Consider the following 20,835-nt stretch of genomic DNA (forward strand, 5'->3'; position numbering starts at 1 on the left):
GCAGGTAAAACATAACGCACCAAAAGGTATGTGGGAGTTATTAACCTAAGGAGCCTTTCCAAAATTCATACCTTTTTTTAACCAAGCTATCCCAACCTGACACTACTACACAAAAAATCTGTAGGTAATAAATGGTTTGGAAGAGGTAGGGTTTTGGCGTTGTTATTAGAGGGTGTCATCAGTAAGAGATGGCCGTCTGTTCTCTAGTGTCAAAGTAGCGGTGGAAGTGGCACTTGATCAGTGTAGTCCTTTTCTCGCTCGTATTGCTGGTGAGGGAGCCGTTTTAATTGTCTGGTTTTGAAGCTGCTGCTGCATCTCATTTTAGAAGTACAAGGTTAGAGGGCTTAATTTAGATTCTAGAGTAGTTACACCAAAACTAAATTCATAAAGTTGAACGTTAGCTCCAGCCATGCAGCTAACAAATTACGTGCTTGTTATCATTGTGTGTTTGCATTGCCTAAAATTTTTGCCAGCTCTTTTCTCTGAGTTTGTATATTGCTTAGATGATAAGTTGTTTGCATCAGACAACTCTTCTTCATTCCTTGCTGCTGAACAGCTGCAAAATGGGATCATGCAAGTAGGTTTACCACTATTTATCCTGTTGGGCCTCCAGAACTGTTAAGGAAGCCAAACCATAGGCTTTGCTTGTATTGCAACTTAAACACTTAACATAGTTGTTGAGATCTTGCATCTCTTGTTGTTCCAGTGGGGGGGGGGGGAGGGAGGGGAGTATAAAGATAACTATCACCTTTATCAAGTGCTGTGAGACCTTCTAAAAAAAAAAAAAAAAAAAAAAAAGTGCTCTAGAGGAAACAAATATTGCTATTGTTCTTGATACAAAAATTCCCTTTGGTTTCAGCCTTGAAATAATAGTGTAAGGATACCCTTTGCTCTAATGTAATGACTCTAAAAATAGTGTCTTATCTCCACAAGCCCAATGTTCATTAAGCCCTGGAAAAAGGGGGATTGTAGCTAAGGTAAAGGCAGGCATTTAAGTTGATTTTTCTTGGTTTTGGATAGAATGCTTCAGGAATCGGAGAGATAATTGCGAAGATTTAAAAAATAGGTAGAAATGCATCTTTAGTCTGCGAACTTGGGGACTTACTAGTTCGAGTCTGATAATGTAAGGAGCGTGTGAAATAACCAGAGAAACTAGTACCGATCAGTTCAGTGACAGTGCTGGGAATGTGAGTAGTAATTGCAGTGATACCTACTTGACTAATTTGGTCGTTGCTGTGCATTTTCTAATTGGATTAAAAAATTTGAAATAATAAATTTGGAACGGCAAACAAGTCTTTCATTATTGCGATTAAGTGGATCTCTCTGATTTGTAATCGCTCTCGCTGTTCCTCTGTATTCCCTTTGCTCACTACGACAGTCTTTTCCTCTACCTTTAGATTTTGTTCCAAATTCCAACTTTAGTGGATGACTGAACAGTTTTTTACTCGCTATTTAACGCTGCGTGTAAGGTAGGTGTGTTTAGCTGGAGGAACGCGGCTAGCTCCCTGAGAAGAATTCAACTGTAAAGAGCACCTAGTGATAAACACCGGGGATTTCGCTGCCGAGAGTCCGGCCTGCGCGGATTTAAATCAACGGCAGGATTCGAGACAAACCAGAATTGGGGTTGAAGTTGCCAGTCTATTTAATAATTGTGTCTTGCTGTGTAATTAACCGACAGCGCTGGCGGAGAAGGCCGGTCTCTCGGGGGCGAGGCGCCCTCGTTACGGTCGGAAAGAGGTCGGGGGGGGTGGGATGTTGCTCGGGTGCTGCTTTTCCGCGGGGACCGGCCCCGTTTCTGCGCGGGTTTCCTTCGGTCCCGGCCGGGGGGAGCTGGGCGCTGCGCGCCCTCCGGCCGGCAGGGGGCGCGGGCGGCGGCACCCTTGGCGCGCGGGGCGCCGCGGGCTGCGCGGGGCCACCGCCGTCGGCGCCGCCGCCGCCGCCGCCGCCGCTCCCCCCGCCCCGCGGCCCGCCGCCAACAAGCCGCCGCCTGATTGGCGCCGCGCCTCTCTCTTCTCTCCCGGCAGCCAATCGCGCCCGGCGAGGAGCTGTTGGTGTGGTACAATGGGGAGGACGACCCGGAGATAGCCGCCGCTATTGAGGAAGAGCGAGCCAGCGCCCGGAGCCGGCGGCACTCCCCGAAAGCCAAGAAAGGTAGGGCCCTCCCCGCCGCGACGCGACGCGGGCCCCGGCCCTCCCTGCCGCGACGCGCCCGCGGCCCGCCGCGGCCGGCCATGGCGGCGGAGGAGGAGGAAGGGGGGACGACGACGACCCGCAAACTTTTGCCGGGGGGGGGCGGCCGCCGTGACCTTCCCCCGCCGCCGCCGCCGCCTTCCGAGCCGAAGGGAGGAAGGGCCGGGTTGGAGGGTGAGGTGGTGGTGGTGGTGGTGGGGGGGGGGGGGGCGGCCCGCGGGGCGAAACATGGAAGTTGCGTCGTCTCCCGGCCCGTGTGGAAAAGTTGGCCGGGGCGGTGTGAGAGGCGCGGGGCTGTTTTGGAGGAGCGGGTGCTGCGCGGGGGAGGGAAAATGTCCCCGAGCAGAGCCGGGGCTGCGCCGAGGGCTCGGTCTGGGGGGGCTCGCCGGGAGTGTGGGAATGCCCTTTGCGCAACAGCACGCCAGGTTGTGTCAGCCTTCTTCAAACTGCAAACTTTTTTGTGTGGGTGGGGTTGCTGCTAAAATTATTTGCAGGCAGCGTTAACAAGTGAAGTGTCGCCGAGGAATGGGTTTCTGTTACGCGCATGGATTTTTTTTTTAATATTTTTTTTTTTTTTTTTACTTCGGTCCAGCGCTGGTGCAGATGAAAAAGTAAGGCTTTGCTATTTTTTCCGTGGGTTTTAATTTCTCGTTACTGTTAGGGTAGTGGTGAATCTTGTTGGTTATGAAATTTTGCAGGCAGCGTGAGCGACTACTTCTTGGCCGACTTCGGCAGCAGAGGAAGGATGGGAGAACAATTTCGGGGGGGTAGGCACGTTAGTCTTTACGTAAATGTGTATGTCAAACGAGAAATCCATTCTTTTTTTCCGTGGTTAATTCAGTAGCGATATCTTTTAGAGTGCGTGTGCCTCCACGCATGGCCTTATATAACTGACATTTTGGCTACCGTTTTAGGCCAAAATCACAATAGAAGCTATCACTTACAGGGAGTAAATAGAAGAAGAAAGTATTTACAGTTGTAGCACAAGGGCATCTATTCCTCTTGTAGGTGAATATGTATATTTTGGAATTCTCTGAAGGTTACAACCGAACCAAAGAAGGAAAGGGGATAATATTTTAAATGGCATCGTTGTAAATTTTTTGAGCTTAAAACATAGGGCCTGATCTTACTTGTGGTGCAGTTGACTGTGGAACTCACACTGGGAACAAGCTCAAATATTTAGGAGAACAGTTATTATATAAATTTTTTTTTATTTTAAAGATTGAGGAGGGGGCTGGGAGAAAGAAGTGGTGCAAGACAATTGGTTCTTCTTTTGAACAGTAATTCATAGGTTGAGCTAATACAAACTGAAGTTCAAGCACTGATTTTTATTTTGCTGCCTGTAATGAAAAGCATATTTAGCACATATGTAAGTAATGCCTGGTAAATTAGAGGCCGTATTATGGTTTTTCCTAAATGTACATTATCTTAGTAAATAGAATTTGTGTGCCTGTAATTTACCTGAAAGGCTAGAAAAACAACTTGAAAGAATTTGGTTATATTATAAATCAGAAAAGCCAGACAGAATAATTTCTAAAGTAATTTTCCATGGCACAGGAGTTTTATTTGCATTCGTGAAGTTATAGATAAAAATGTCAGTAAACTAATTTGGTGGTTCCTGGGTTTTGGTTTTGTGCTATTTTGTAGGTTTAAAGTTTTAACTGTTATGGGTTTTACAGATTTCAGACTGTCATAATTAGGAACAGTTGATCTTTTCCCCCATTTTGTAAACATAAGCTCCTTATCAAGGCTCACAAACATTAAAAAAAACAACACCCCACCAAACAAAAAAACCCCAAACCAACAAGCAACCCCAAATACAATATAGGTGAGGCATTTGAGAATAACCAAGAGTAATTTATTTATGGAATTATACTCCTGTATCATGAAGCGAAAAGACCAAGTTCTTAGTATTTAGTTGCTTTGAATTGTTATGATTAAAGTTTCAGAATCCATGCTGTAAAAGATAAGGCAATTCATAGTATGTGCCTAATTCTTTCCTAATACTTGCATATTTTGAAATTGTATAGTTCTATTTTTAGTAGGTTCCATTGGAATTATTTTTACTCCTCTACATTTACTCTCAGTTACTTTAGTATTTGTAGTAACATCTGCTAATATTTGCAATTCACAGCAATTTTCTTAGAAGAAACACAACGTTTTTCTGCTGATTTGATAGCAGTAGCTGCAGTTAGGATTCTAAAATGGTTTCTACTGATCTGCCTTCTTTTGCAGATTCAGCTATATCTCTTGGATATGGCAGTTTCTTAGCCCTGGGGTTGAGGTTTTATGCGGAAAACAAAAGAAATTCTGATAAGCAGGATTAAAAAGTAATTTTTTAAAAGAATAATTCTAACTATATGATGAAAGGGTGGTGGGAAGAAAAAGTTGTTGTGACTTAACTTTATACATGTGAAAAACTGGGAGTAGTCAGTACAAGGTAATCTTTTAGATTAAATACCAATTTAAGAAACTTGCTAGAGAGTGGCTCCTCCAGGGGGTTGTGATACTTGAATTTATTAGCTACCTAAACAGATCAATTCTTTTTTTATAAACTTTATTTTGGCCTGTGTTGCAGGTTGTTGTCTTAGACACTGAGGAGAAAATAGAACTAAGAAAGAACTGCCAAGTTTAAACAACTGTGAATGAGTGTGTCCTTTAGAAACACATTTTCCAGAAAAGTAAACTGACAGTTTAATACCTTAGAAATTACTAGGCAAGACATTATTTGAGAAGTGTATTATAATTTAGTTATTCAAAACATGCCGTTATTAAATAGCTCATAATTATTCTCTATTCAGTAAAACGAATATCCTTTTGAATTTTTAATGCATCTTAGGCCTTGTCCTTCGACAGTTAAGATGGCTATCGTTTGACAAATAGTCTTGTTTCTGCAATTTATTTAATGAACTCTGATTATATCAGAAAAGGTGACCATTTCACAGGTATTAAAAATGTGATGGCTTTTGCCCAATCAATCAATCAATCAGGACTTTCATTATTGTAAAACTTTTCCTAATTGCAGTAGGAATACTTGTTATTTCTGAACAAATCCTCACATGCTGTCAATTCAGACTGTTTTACTAAATTTGTAAAGTTGAGATGGCATTTAAGAATCAGCAGTTGACCAAGTCTAGGGTAGACACAAAGTACAGATTCAACTATTTTCCTTGACCTTGATCTGACCTCTGTTTGCAAGTGATTACTGACACAAGGTTCATAATCTCCTTTAGACCATATTTAGGATGGCACCTGGCATTCTTCTCCATGTACCATTTTGCTCTAATGTGTTTGCAAAAGGTGGGATCTTGGTTATGCCTCAGTCGTGTTTTTCAAAACTCGCCTGCTGTTTACTTGCACAACTTCTTCAGCAGTTCAATGTCTTGCATATTTTTGTTCTTGTAGTCTGCATTCAAAATACTTTATACCTCCCAGGTGTTAATGTTCAATAGTTACTGCCTGGCTTGGTTGTGCGTTTTCGTAGCTGGAGTAAATCCTTTACATCTTTCTTCTACTGTGCACAACAGCTTAAGCGTCCTTGAGGAAAAGAGGCAGTTCTTACTAATTTATTTTTATGCACTGAAACATTGCATGTTGTTGCTAAGGTGATGAGTGCATTTGAGATTTAGAAAGAAATTTAGTAGGATAAAAGCATATTGAGGGAGGGAATACAACCCAAAAGAAGGAAAACAACTTGGTGAACTTGGGTAGCATCTAAGATTTTTATCAGAGCCAACCCTGGTTATCTTTGACATGATTACTACATGGTTAAGAACTAGCAGCTGCCATTGCACGGTCAACAACTAGCAGAAAAATGATCTAGTTTTTTTGTTGCTTTTGCATTTTCTGAAATTTCACTTATTTGTTAAGCGTTTAGCATCTGCTTCTCCCAAGTTGTAGTTAATATGCTTCTGTCCTGCCTGCCAAGCTTGTAGGAAAATTTGTTCAAATCACATGCATTGGTACGAGATTTTTCATTGATTCCCTTTTTAAGGAGCTTGGCTTTCACTTTACAGTTGAATTCATGTGTCCATTAGAGGAGTAGTGTGGACACTTTTTTTTCTCTCATCAGGATATTTCTTCCTTTATATATGACAGTAGTAATATGTAGTAGTAGAAAGCAGTAATATCGAAGATGAGTGTTTCCTTCACGAAGAACACTTTTGGAGTCTCTGGCTTCAGACTCTGTCTTCCTTTCAAAAATAACTTTTCACTAACTAAATAAAAACATAAAAAAAAAAAAATGGCCATACATAAAGATACCCAGTGGTTTTATCAGGCTATAATCTGCTTTAAGGTGCGAAGTAGGCTCCAAAGTGTAATCAAACAATGCTGAAATAATCTAGGCAGTTTCTGTTATGGATTATGTGGCAGAACAAAAGTCTGTTCTTGGAAGAAGAAAGATACTGATGTTACACAGGATAAAAGTTTGCTCTGCTACATGCTTGTGAATAATACCTTCTAAAAAACTTTTTTTTTCGTGGGGAGGGGGAGAGGAGGGCAATGTTTTACTTCTTCTGTGCTTATTTATATCTCTATGGTAGTGGTTCCATGCTGTGCTGCTTAGCTGTATTTGTGTCTTAGCTGTGTTCTACTTAGCACTTTATCTAGGCAGCAAACGCCAGTGGCATAATTCGTACTATTGTCTGGAATGAATACTGCATGTGCCTCTTTCATATCTTCTGTCTGTACAAAGTCAGGCTGTCAAGAGGGGAGGGGAAAAAAAGTCTGTAATTTCATTTTACCAAAAGCACATGCTGCATAAGGCAACTTGAGTGGGAGTCTGTCATGAAACCAAATGACCTCTTAAAAAACCCAGTTGTGTCACCTCTTAAAATAGAGTCCTCTATTGTAGTGTAAGCAAAACCCCTGAATTGGGTTCACCTTTATCTTGGACAGCCCCTGGTGATTATTTATTGTAGTACAGTTTTAAAGTCTCAAACCATTGCTAATAAATCTTTTAAAACTTTACTACCTTAAATGGCTCTACTGCTATCAAAATGTTGCAACTTCCCATAGTTCTTATGAGATTTCAGGGAGAGCATGAACTATAGGGTAACTTTTAGTAAATAATACTGTCCCAGAGATAGTGTGAGATTAAGGTGGGTGAATTATGAATCAATTATCATCTGTTATAAATAATTATTATGACTTGGTTTATATCAGTCTGAATGCAAAGTGCAACTTTAGGCTTCTGCTTCACAGATTCTAAATAAATACTGTCATAATAAAAGTTACATGGGATTTTCTTTTGTCTCTAAGTGTGACTTGCTGAAACTGTCAAATTGCTGCAGAAAAGGGAAATGTAAAGATGAAATGAGCAGGTTAAATTCTGTGATAGTAGAAATCCTTGCTTTTTTTTTTGTTAATACTTTTATAGGCATTCTCACTTAGTTCTAAATAATTAGCTGTACTTGAGAGTCACATAAATATGCATCCTGTTTACAAAAGGTAGGGCTTGGATTGCCATGTGGATGTCATCACAAATGGAAATCACAGCCAAATGATGCCCTGATGTCTGGTTTTTAAGTTAAATGAGTTTATTGGGCTTGCACTTGGAATAAGTTTAAAAGTTTACTTCCAAACAGAAAAGAGCTTGTGAGAAAAATGATTGTGTATTAATTGGAATGTAGCTTATAGAAGGATGTTAAAATTCTGTAACTTGCACGTTTATAGCAAGCATAACATGAAATGATATTCTTACCTAAGCTCTGTCTCCAATAGATTTAATGAAAAACTTAGGAACTCAAGGCTTCAAAATTTCCTAGCCAATGACTGGGAAAAAACAAAGGAGGAAGGAGAAGGTCAACAAGATCACCTGGAACAAAACCTTAAAATGAAGTTTACTTTGATTTCCCAAAATCACACTGATTTACGAGAAGAATTCTGTAACCCCAGTTAAAAAGCTGCATTTGGGATGTCGGGGAAACTGTATCTCTGTGGCAGCTTCTATCTCGTGAATATCTAATATATTTGAGGTTGTCTAACCAGCAGAAATTTTCTTTCATCTGTCACAAATGGGGCCCTTTGAATAGGAGACTCGTATTACTTTAAATTCCCATCTTCACTTCTACAGCAACGCCCCCAGTTCCTATGCTAGCTGCTGCTCTGAGCTTTCCCGAACAGCACAGTGAAATTGGTATGATTCATTCCAGCCTTGCTCCTGCCTACGGGTTTAAGAATAGGAGAAGATAAGCCTTCATTTCAGAGGTAAAAAAAATAATTAAAAATTCACCACTAATTTGCATGTATTGACACCTTAAACTCCATATTTCTAAGCATAAACTTTTGGAAATATGAGGCCTTAGCACATTCAGTTATTAAAAAACGTAAGTGTTTTTGCTTTAGTCAGGTTGTATCATATTTATGTGAACATTGGGAAACTTGTTTACTTATGTACTGTAATTATAAGGTTAGGGAAGGCTGTAAGGTTTGCTTCTTCTTCAGAAGTCTCGGATGTACTATTGTGTATACACTCCCTTTAAAAGTTTCCACATGTGCAGCTGGTAATGGAAATCCACAGGTGCTATCAGTGTGCTCTCTTGGCAGTGTGGGACTGTCACTGTTATCGGTGTATCATGGTATGTATTTGTACTAGAAGTGGGATCGGACATCCTGATGTTTGTAGTTCGGGGGCCCCCCAGCTTTGTCTACACAAGCATCTGGCTGGTGATGCCACTAAGAAAGCATCATCAATGTATAAGCAGAATTTATTTAGCAAAGGGCTTGAAGGTGGTCAGGAATGCAGTGTAAGGACTCAGTGCTGATTATCAGATCTTTGTTAAAACAAGTACTACAGCACCTTGCATATTCTCTCAGTTACTTTATCTCTGGTTTTTTGCCCTTAACAAATAATAATCTGGTCTTCATGATTGTAGCAAGTTGGCATGTTTCTAGCTACTAACTTATTTCTGGTTAGGGCAAATGTATGTATTTGTCTAACAAAATAGAAATATTTTTCTTGGGTTATTTGGTTATTCAAATTCTAAAGTGTTTCATATTTTTCTTCGGCTTTTTCAGCCACCCTTCCTTACACTATTTTTTCCAAGTAAAAAAAATAAAATAAATCTAGACCACAGTTGCAGCATTTCCTAGCAAATTTGCTAATGCTGTCTTCAGTTACATAACCTACAGTGGGAAGTGAAATAAGGCACCAGACAGCTTTCTAGTATTAATCAATTTTTTTTCTGTTGATCAGGGTTAGCTTTGAAACAATGAGTGACCTGGAAGAAAAGCAGCTTGGTATTTCACTGCTAATTTTTTTTTTTTAAATTAAGCCAGTTTTGAAATTATTTTTCTCCTTTCTTAGGAAAATACTTTTCCAGTTTTCCTGAAAATAAGTTAGAAGTTACTAAGCTTCTATTGAAATGTTACTTTCCTTGCAGAAATACTTTATTGTATTAGGATTTTCCAAAGCTTTCTTAGAATATTCTCTTCTGAATCACAGAAGTCTTTAAATGCTTCTGTGTAGAAAATGAGGAGAATATTTACTGATTGCTGTTTTAAGGAAGAGCTTTGAGATAGATAGTTTGGAGGTTATGTTCCAAAATAGAAAGGGGGTAAATTCCTGCAGAACAGAAGAATAGACACTGTTTTCTGAGTGAAACGACTGCCTTTTTTTTAAATTCCCTTAAATGACCTGTTTTATGATTTAGAATTGTCCTGTTGCTTATAGCATACAAGAGAGCAAACTCAGTGAGTTACTGACTGCCTTACCTATATTAAAGTGTTTGGGTTTGCTGTCTCACTTAAATCTGGATGACTTTTATTCACATGAATAATCCTTTCTTGAATTCCTTTGCATTACCTCATGTTAAGTCAAGGGTTGACCAGACACTGTTGTTCTTTCTATGGTTTCCTTCCCTCCTGTGCAATCTCCTACTTTGTTTTTTGTTTTATAATAGGACACTCTGGCTTTTATAGCGAACACAAGGTAAAGTCAACGATTGAGTTTCAGTGCATTCTTATTTTATTTACCTCTAGCTTGAATCATATCTTAATTCAGAGAAGGCTTTAAGTTCTCCTTGTAATGAGAATCTTCCATACCTTTTAGTAATTTTTACTGCCTTTCTCTAGGTGTTTTCTTTTTATGCTTCATCTTTTCAAAACCAGTTGAACAATATTACTCATACTGATTCTGTATCATTAATGGCACTAAACTTTTTCAGTGCTTGTTTTTATTACCATTTACCATAATTTTGCATCAACCATTTATTTTTCTTGAATTGTTTACAGGGAACATTTACACTGAGGGCCTATCTACAGATGTCCTGTGTAATTTATTATGCAGTGATAAACAAGCACATTTAACTTAACTTCAAGTGTGTGCATACAAAGTTTTGATAGCTGGTTTATTTATGGGAAGAGAAGCAGACTCCATTTGTGTGTGCGTGTGAGAGCTGTTTTCTTTAATTGTGAGATCTCCTTTGTAAGGCAAGGGGTGTTTGTAAAGTCTCTCTGAAGATTCTCATGTCACTGGATTACGAAACTGCAAAATATCAAAGTAATTTTATATTCCACTTATTAAGTATTCAGTACATTTTCCGAATGAACAAAAGGAAAAACAGTTGTCAGACCAGAGTGTATTTATTTTTTTTTTAAATCTGTCAAACCTTCAAATTTATTTTGTTATTCCTGCCAAGAGCCTTACACAGATTGGCGGGAATGACTTTGTTCTGAAGAATTCTCACTGGCCTGCACTTGCTGTGTCAAGTTCCTCAAGGAAATGTTGTAGCTGTCTTAAATTTTTATTTGGGTTTAACAGTGACTGAAATAAGACTCACTGGTATTTCAACTTTTGTAGCTAAGAAATTAGATAATGTCTGACCATCAGATATTCAGCAGCAAATATTTACTTACCTTTATACATTTTTTCCCCTGGACTAGGCAAGCACACTATTTATTTGGATCACCAGGGCATGTAAAGTTAGGATGAAACTTTCAGAAGCACTTACAAGCTTACCAGGGTTGCTGTTAAAGAGTTAATTTTGTTGTCACACTTTCTATCAGAGTTCTGCAAGAGCATTTGATAGACTATGATTAATGCTTTAGAACTTCAAAGAGGCAGTATTATTAATGCGATGATTGACATAAAGTTACTCTAGTGAGAGTATTATAATAGCTGAAAATTTATCATCTTGATTATTATTACTGCAAAATGCCATGGGAATGGGTAGTCAGCTATACATCTATTCTAACTTGCATTGAGAGCCAGATGCCTCACTTGAATCTAGTCAAATATGAATTTTGTTTTATTTGGCTGTCCATAAGAAACAATTTGATTGCTGAATGGGAAAGACGTAGTGTTTCTGAAAGTGACTTGATTCATACAAATCTTGGTAAATTTTCTCCTGTATTGCCTTCATTCAGAGCCAAGGCCAGTGCAAACTTCCTTATGTTGCTGCCAGGAAAGTTGGAAACTAAGTGTCTAGGTAGTGTAAAGCAGCTCAACTGCAATGATGGCTGACCTCTGTTTAGCAGTAAGTTTGTATCAGAATGTTAAAACACACACCTTTGAGGTAGAGTCATACTCTTAAAAGGAAATGTGTGTGATACTGCTGCCAAATACTAGAGTTGTCTTGGGCTTTTACCAAGGAGCAGGTCATACTAAGTTTCAGTGAGTTGAGTAAAAAATTGACTTTCCTGCAAAGTGTTCTATTTCAAGTTGCAGGTAAAGAGCAAAGAGTCCAGTGTTTCAGATCTTACGGACCCTTGTGAGGGATTGCAAAAGCAAAGTGGACTTTGTGCTGAAACTTCCCTCATAGCTACTGAATCCTTAACTGTTAAGTGTCAGCCTCCAGTCTCTCCACTCTCATATACCAGAGCTATGGTTTTTTTCTGGTTCCTTGCCTGCAGATGAAAATGTCCAAGTTACTTTTCAGTGACCTTTTTTTTTAAATTCTGTTTTAGTTGACATTTTATGCTATGAAAAGATGTGTGCAAAAAACTTCTACACCTTTAAAATCTAGTTTGATCTAAACAGGTTAATCTGGAATTTAGCAGTTAACTGAGCAAAAGACAAATACATTTGTGCTCTGACTAGCGTTTGTTTTCACTTTATTTGAAAAATGGAGGAAGTTGCCATTCCCTGTGGTGACTTTATGAGCCTATTGACCTTTCTTCATTTCATAAATTAAGCAGATACTAGTTTGCTGTCGTCTGGTTTGGGGCAAACTATAAATTTAGTAAATTCTGCTGTTGGTTCTTTTAACAAAGCACCAACTGTTGCTGTTATCCTGTAGTACACTCTTCTACATCTTGAGAAATGCACTGATGGGGCAACTGGAGCATTACAGTTGGAGTTCCTTTGGAAATATAACTCAGTATATCTTCTGTTATCAGAGAAGGCTGAAAAGCATTTCTCTAAGAAAATATCAATGGGCTGCAGCTGAAATGAATGAAGCACTTGGTTTCACAGAGAAGACTAAGCAAATCTTTCATAATTTCTCAGCAGATAAAAATTATTCGAGGACTATACTATACATTAAAATAATGAGTTTACATAATGTTTACCCTCCTCCTTTATCTACTTTTATATACTAGAAAGGACCTGCGGTGATGTTCTGCCATATGACCCTTGGATTATCACTCTGAAGTTGGAAGGAGATGAGTCTTTCCAAATTTAACAGATGCAGAGAAGCAAAGTTTTCATGGCTGCAAATGTGTTGTGACAGTAGCTACTTATTGATAATTAAAGATGTTCATTGTTAGGTTGGAGACCCAGTTCATAAAATGCGATAATATTTTTAATGGGGACTAATGGAAATCACTGTGTATTTACTACTACTAGTAGGTAGTTGGTAATTCCATTTTTGTAATTCCACTGTTGTAATTCCAAGTTGTAATTTCATTTCCTGCTTAAGTTGTTAATCATATTGTTTTCCTTACCTTGTACAAATAAGAGTGCATGTCATTTGCCATATATTGTTTTTACATCTCTGTTTTTAGTGTCTGAGCAAAAAGCTCGGGAAATTAATAATGCTATGCTTGCAGTAAATAATAGCCTTTAAAACTGTACAGAAAAAAGAAATACTGTTTAAAGCAAGCTTACGCTGCATGCCAAAACTGATACCTTGGCACTTTGGAATGCACTGGTTAAAAGGAGGGCAATAAGCAAGTGTGTGCTATGGGAAATACTACTGAATGTGTTTTCCAAAGTAATTTTCCCTTTTTGAAATGCAAGGTATGAATCTATTGCAAATCTATTGGACTGCTGCAGATAATATTAAAAACAAATTTTCAGCAACAAAAATGTGTGCTCTATCTTATGTGGTTTTCTCTATTGAATCCCCTAAGGTAAAGATTACCTCTGCAAGTTGTATTGAAGAAAAATAAGAGAATAAGAAGGTTAAAGGAAAGAAAACTGGAAATGTATGTCAAGGAGGGGGATGAAATACACTGTAAAACAGAAGAGGGTGATATTCCTGAGAATACTGTTTTGTTGGAGAAAAATTTCTGACAAATGACATGTAGTTACAGTAAACAATAGGATTCAGTTGGGTAAAAATGAGTAACAGAGGACAAATTGGAGTGAATGTCAATAAAAAATGCCGAGTGTGACCTTGTAGCAATTCTGAGGGGTTTAATTTTATACATGGGAGATTTAATCTGGTGGTAGCAGCACTGTCTGGATCCTACATCTGTGAGAGGCTTTGCTCTTGTTTCCTCAGTGTTAGAGACTCCTGTTACAGTAATCCCAATGCTCTGGTTAGATACAAAGGCAGTCCTGTTTCCTGGGAATTGTAGCCCTTGTACAGCTGCATTTTCCAAGCCAAGCCATAGCCCATGTCTGGACGAACGTTTGGATAAACTGTGCGTTTTTGGTCTTCCATGCAATTGCAGGTTTTCACTAACCTTTCAAGAGTTCTGTTTGGCATGGTGGAGCAAAATTGCTCTTGATAGCAGAACACCACCTTTATCAGCAGTGTACGAAGGGCATTAGCTTTTGGGTCTGCATGTGGACTCAGCAGTCCTGTTGGTTTTTTTTTTTTTCTTTTTTTAAAATGTCACTTATTGATATGACCACTACTGATTTTGAACATACCCAGTTTGTCAAACAGCAGAATAAAATGGCAGGTAAAGTCCTAAGCAGTTAACCTTTAAAGATAACTTATCTAAAAAACTGAGATATCTTTGATCTAATCCTCTCAAATGTTTAGTAATCAAATAGGGCCATGACGAGTATTTGGGTTATTTATTATGGATAAAGGCAGACTGATCTAATAGTGATCATTTTAAACTTTGTGGTACAAGTAGTCATGTGAGGTCTGTCATTTGCATTATCTTACAAATGATGCTGTCAAAATGCATGGTGTTTCTTAATTATCTGAGTGCAGCTACATCTTGGGGAGAGCTATAGTGAATGTGGAAGCAACGTTTTCTGGATTCAAGTAAAAGCTCATACTTGTTAAAGCAGGAATTCAAATTTTGACTAATTCTCTGTATTTAAATACAAAATTTGGATGCTCTATTTTTAACTGAATTGTACATAAAACCTGGCTAAATATAGACAACACCAGTTATTTCTGGAAAATCTGTATGCCAGCTGTCACTTCTTTTGCTGCTTCTTTTGTTTTAATACTTAGCAAAATAAAAACTAATGGAGTATAACTACAGAGAAGAATGTTTATATTTTCTGTAATGAGTTGGCTGTGTCAGTGGTAGCTGTGGTTAGCTATCAAGTAACTTGCTAGGAATTTGTAGTGAATGGTGGGAGGTTGTGTTATTAGGGAGGGTAGGAGGTAGAAATACACAACTACGTTGAGTGATTGAGAAATTCTAGAGCAAGTCGGATTGCGTATTTGTGTACTCTGTATCTGCTATTTTAGTTTTAGAAATACCATCACGTGGGCAGAAGTAACATTTTTAAATCTGGCTGAGATAAAAGCCCTATGTTTAATTATTTACATTTAATTGTTTGATCACAGCTCTTGTGTGGGTTAAAATTGCATAGAATTAAACCTTGTGGATGTTTGCCATACTTTGTAATTGTTAGGTGACATTCTGGACTACTTAAGTTATTAAGGATGAGTAAGTCTTCTAGTCTTATAAATTTGAGACTTCCTATGATTTATACTCGGGTTAGTCAGAAGGCATAACATACTAAGGATTTGAATGAGATGCTGCAAATCTGGTACGGATGGCATACTATTGCAAACAGGTAACAAACTACTTTTTGCTCCTCCTTCTGTTGCGGAGGGTAATGGTACGTAATTTAATTTATCAAACCTGAAGTGTATGAAGAAGATGAGACAATTCCTATTTCAGTTTTTGTGGACTGCTATAATACTACACATTGAAGATAGGCTTCCTGCTTGTAGGATTTTTCAGCCTAAACGTTTGGGTTCTATCTGTTTATCTGCATTTTGTGAATAGCTTGGGCTAAGATTTTCTGGGCTCATGAAGAACTCCCTATAACGGCAATATACTCCCCTTTGCTTCTTGCGAACTGTTGTATCATTTCTTTATGTTGGCATGGCATACCCTATGATGCCATCCTAACATTTCTTGTACTGATTATTGTATAATTTAAGAAGTTTGTGGTCAGATATAGTAACATGATCTTCAGTGCTGTCATTAAAGCAGAGACTTTGCCAAACACTTGCAGAAATTGGTGTTTTAAATAGCCCAGCTCAGAATTTTCTTACACTTTCCATGGCAACAGGTTCATCTGTTATGCAAATGTCATGTTAACAGTCTCTGTAAATGCATTGCTCTATTTCTTTTCTGCAAAATGGATATTTAGTGCTTGGTACAAACGTCTGTTAACATAGTTGGGTGTATGTGCATCTGTCTTCAGGTGTTATTGAAGTATCTTCCCAAGTCTTCCCAAGGCAAGATTTTGTTGCAACAGTTATAATCTGGTTGGAAAATGCAGTGATTCAAATGCTGCTACTACTTGTATATGAAGTGATGGTTAATGTGTAGCAATGTGTTTATACAACAGGCAGTTTGATATTAATAGAACCACTGTGAAGTTTGTCTTCCATGCTTATTCTGTTCCCTGTTCTCCTGCTTCTACTGTGTAAGCTTGAAAGTGTCTTTTTAAGGAGGAGGAGATGCAAGTTCTTCTGGAAAAAATTACAGAAGAACCTTTACTCGCTGCATTTGCTTTTATGCTTGATGTCAACCAGCCATTTATCTCTGCTGCTGTTGTTTGTGGTATTCAAGCAGCAGTATTAGTACCGCTCATTGAGTTTCAAATTATAGCGAGGGAAAATACATTATCTAGACCAATGGGGCATGCAGTTTCTCTTCAGAGACCTTGCTTCCCTAGCTTTTGCTTTTGAAAGATCCCTCCTGGAGACCTTCAGTATCAGTTGATGTGTGACCCTGTTGCAGGAGAGACTGTGTGCATGCACCGCTTTTGCCTCTCCTACCAGCCTGTAACGAAAGGATGTGGAGAGTTGAACTAAGACGAGTGGTCAGCCCCTGGCATTTCAATTACACGGGGATCGCAAGCAGTTCAAGTGTAGTGCCCTGCCGAGTCTTTGTCGTCAGAACAGTGGCAGGGTTGTGCTGAGCACAAGGCCTGACAGAGAATACGAGCCTCCAGCTGTGGGAGGAAGCAGTCCAGCAGAGAGCGGTGAGGCCAGCATAGGCTGAATGTCCATTTTTTTAGGGCAGGGATGGGACTTTGGCTATAGATAAATCTCAAGGGTTTTTCCCAACTATATATAGCTATAGGTATTATTCCTCTCCACCTTTAAAATTATTTGATGTAGTAGGTTTGGGCAGACTGACAATACAGAACTAAGGTCTTCTGTAGCTCTAAATTATTCTCATGATTCTCAGGAGTCAGAAGTTAAAATTATGTTGTGATAATTTTTGTACACTGTGAAGCAGCTCATGTCAATCTTAGCGTTTTATTTGCTTAACGGTACCTAAAATTGTGCCTACATAAACTAGTTGTATCTGATAACTTCATAATGGTATTGCAAGAAAAATGCCCCACCAATTATTTATAATAATGATGGTTTGAGGGAAACAGGGTAGTAAAGGCATTTAAATGTTGTCTTTTTCTGCCCATTGTCTCGTATACTTGACAGCATTGTTGAAACAGGCCTCTTAATGATGCTTTGTATGTAGCCATTCTGATTTAATTGACATCCCCTTTAATTAGATGTTTGTTTCAAAAATTGAGCTGTGCCTTGTATGGCTTGAATTTCACCCTCAGAATTTCTGGGATATGAATAAAAATGTGCTGCTTTTGCATCTTTTTTACATCTTTTTTTAATGTTCAGTTGTAGCAAGATTTAGTCTTGAAAATGGAAAAGTCAGTTAATGTTGTCATACTCGGCCTGTATTTTTGAATCGGAAGGATAGGTGCCTTTCTACCTAGGGGAGGAGTTTTCTCAAAGGGTGTGAGAGTTTTATGTGTGCATACCCACAAACAAGTGGGATGCATTTCTATAGCCAAACTGGAAAATGCTCCTAGTATAGCATATCTTAAACTAATAATAAAGTAAAAATAAAAGCTTTTTCTGGCTTGACTCGTACCAGTTCAGTCTGTGAAAAAAATCTCTGTTCTATGGCAGCACTTGAATATCTGAGCCTTGGGGTCTTGGGAGGCATCCTCTTGGGTTCTGTAGTAATTTTTCTTGCTGGTACAAGAGCATTTTTCCCCAAAGCATTTGGTAGGCAGTGGTCTCATGTTTTGTTTCAGTTAAGATGCAAGCTTTTGAGTTCAAAAGGCATTCCCCCCGCAGGTGATAATGTACGTGTGTGTTCAGAAGTACGGTTCAGAGTTTTTCAGCTAAGCTTGCTCTAATCAAGTTTCAAAGCGATATTTAAATGCAAGTAGTTAAAAGGAACTTTGCTATATTATTGTATTAACAGTAATATTATGTAAGAAATATTGGAAGTTGATGTCATAATATTTAAGTAACTTTGTTTTAATAAAGCAAAATTGTTGAGGTTTTTTCTTTCAAGGTTGTAATCTTTTCTATTTCTAGCCTAATATTTACTAGCTTTGTGACTTATCCCTACTATTTTTACTCTCTCTTCCTCTTTCTCTAATAATTTGCAGTGTGACTTTTTGAATGATGTAGTGGAATAACCTCACCTATCCTAGATCACTTAAAACTTTGGGCAGCAATTTAAAAATTATTTAATTAGCATAGGCTATGAGATGGTGGATGCGGTAAGTCAGATATTATTTGTTGCAGTAGTATGATGGAGGTTTAAGTCTGCAGTGCTTAACATGCAGCCCCTCATCAAAAAGGAATGAATAACTATGCAATGAACCTGTACTATATACTTTGAAATGTGGCTCTTGGTTTAGATCTTCAAATAAAATATTTGCAGAACCTTGTGGGTTTGAGGTCATGTTTTCAGCAAATTTCTGTAATCCCTATGATTATATGAATAATTCTTATATACATATATTTATATGTATGAGGGATGTTGTACCTACCAGCTTTCCCTAAATGTTAAGAGTTCTTAGCTGTTCTCAGCTGCTGTAAGCAGCTCTTAACATGCAGGTATGTTGCTGTTTTAGTCAAGTGGTTTATGATTTGGCATTACTGTCTGAGCAGGTGCTGGTAGATAATAATGAAAGGCTTTGTAAACAAGATTTCACTATGTAATGAACTGTAGCTAATGGTAGAATAAAAAAATAAAAAGCAAAATGAAAACACTTAAATGCTAACAGAGGAAAATGTGTTAAAAGAACAGCCTTAGTATTCACGTATTCATAATGGGCATTTTGAATTCAATACTTTTTTTTTTTTGGTGCTTAGTTACTTCACTGTTTAATCAGTTTTCGATTTATTAAATATGTAAGGTCTTTAACATTTATATGCTGTGACGTTCACAGCTGGACAAGATTCTAAGAAGTCACTGCAACATGTTTCTGCTTTTTTTTCATGTTCCTTCAGCCAACACAACTTGGATTTAATTTTTTGGAGCAATTTATGCTGTTATTTTGGATGTGGCTTTTTATGTGTACAAGGCATTCATTTTTCTTCTAGCCTGTCTTCCAGAACAAACAATTAGTCAAATTTTTACAGATGCTTGAAGGTTTAAGGAATTTACTTTGAAAAGCATGACATCTACCAGTATTCTGGATACAGGAACAGAGGAATTCTGGTGCACAGCAAACTGTTTCTCAAATGAAAAATCAAGTTGCATCTGTATTTTAAAATTCATTAATCAAAATAATGTGGAAATGGTCATGCAGTTGTCTTCTGCTGAATTTGCCATAAGGATTTTTAAGCTTGTATATACCACTTAATCTTTATTTTATTCTATCCAATGCCAAAATACTGATTTTTTTCAATAGGAGAAAAAAAAAAAAGTTGATTTATAGAATAGTAGCAACTACTGCATGGGATTGATGTAAACTTTCACTAATCTGAACCAGTCCCAGAGGGATTTGACTAGCAAGTTTATATTATTATACTGTAATTCACATCATGAAACTGCGTGGTGGTCGCTGTCGGGGTATAACATGCAAATTTCACTTTAGCCATACCCTTTCAAGGTGGCTGCACTTGTCATCTGTGCTCTAGGAATACTTTTCAAGGCGTCTCAGAGGTAGCTTCTCCAGTGTTTTCCAGGAAGCTTGAGATTTGGGCAGGTATCTGTGGTACTTTTAAGCAACAGCACAGATGGGGTATGGGGGTGGATATGTTACTCGGCCGCAGTTAGTTGTTGACTAGAGATTTCAAAGGAATACTGGAAACTCATACCAGTAATTCTCTTCCCTTATTAACCCAAGATTTTTGGAGAGGCAAATGTCTACCTTTCATATTTCTTGTAACAAAACGAAGTGTTTGAAAGTGATCAAAACAGTGTTTGAAATCAGATGTGAGTGTCCTTACTTCCTGATCTTAACTGTGAACGTGTTTGGAGCTGCATTTAAAGGTTAGGAAAGATAATAGCATCTTGTACAATTTGGCAATATTTAATTACAGAATTTAGCTCCAAGTGTATGGAAAGACTGTGTTTAACTTCTTCCCTCCTGGCATCTGAGTATGCTTATCCCATCCCACCAGAAATAACTCAGTGGTTTTACAGTTCCATTAGTATTTTGGTTAACAGCGAAAATACAAGCACAGATAACTGTAGGTTGTTTTGAGCTGTCTTGGTTTGATCAATAAAATGATGTATGGGCAAATAAAGATGAGTTCTCTCTTTTAAATTCTTACTCTGTTGCCATCTGAACGCCTCTGGAATAAGTGGGACTACAGCATAAGTATCAGCTGATTATCTGGACGTTGGCAGTAGCACGAGATCTCCTGTGCCTGTTGCAATGCGTGTGCTAAATGTTATAAAGGTATTGTAAAGATGTAAAGACACATAATGCCTGTGCTGACCTATCTACAACATAAGTGGAAGAAGGGGAGAAAAAGGAACCATATTTAAAAATAAAGTTGCAAGACAAGTTGATGCATTCCTCTTGATCTTTGCCACTATAGACAAGTAGCTACTTTCCATCTATTTCTTTCATTTTCCTTTGCATCTTTCTTTTGCAATTCTTTTAATAGACATACACATATATTAAGTTCTGCCCTTCATTTATTCTTTTGTCATTGTTTCCATTTCACTTTCCCTGTGTTTCATTCCTGTATCTTTCTTGTTTAGAACAAGTGGTGGATCCAGCTGGCAGTAGCAGCCATGTAGGACCCTTCAGGAACCTGATGG

General features: G+C 38.2%; 1 protein-coding gene across 4 annotated transcripts in view; it reads left to right on the top strand.

Moving 5' to 3' along the window:
* PRDM2 (PR/SET domain 2) overlaps positions 1-20,835 on the top strand; it is a 74,105-nt gene that overhangs the window by 26,173 nt on the left and 27,097 nt on the right. For 3 of the 4 annotated variants that reach the window (XM_049833898.1, XM_049834065.1, XM_049833986.1), the window contains exon 6: positions 2,025-2,151. In XM_049833898.1, the coding sequence (XP_049689855.1) occupies positions 2,025-2,151 (127 nt within the window). Of the gene's footprint in view, positions 1-2,024; positions 2,152-20,777; position 20,835 lie in introns of those variants that run through there. The other variant, XM_049834151.1, reaches the window with a different exon arrangement.

Source organism: Accipiter gentilis, chromosome 1, assembly GCF_929443795.1.
Source record: "Accipiter gentilis chromosome 1, bAccGen1.1, whole genome shotgun sequence".
NCBI classification, from domain to species: Eukaryota; Metazoa; Chordata; class Aves; order Accipitriformes; family Accipitridae; genus Astur; species Astur gentilis.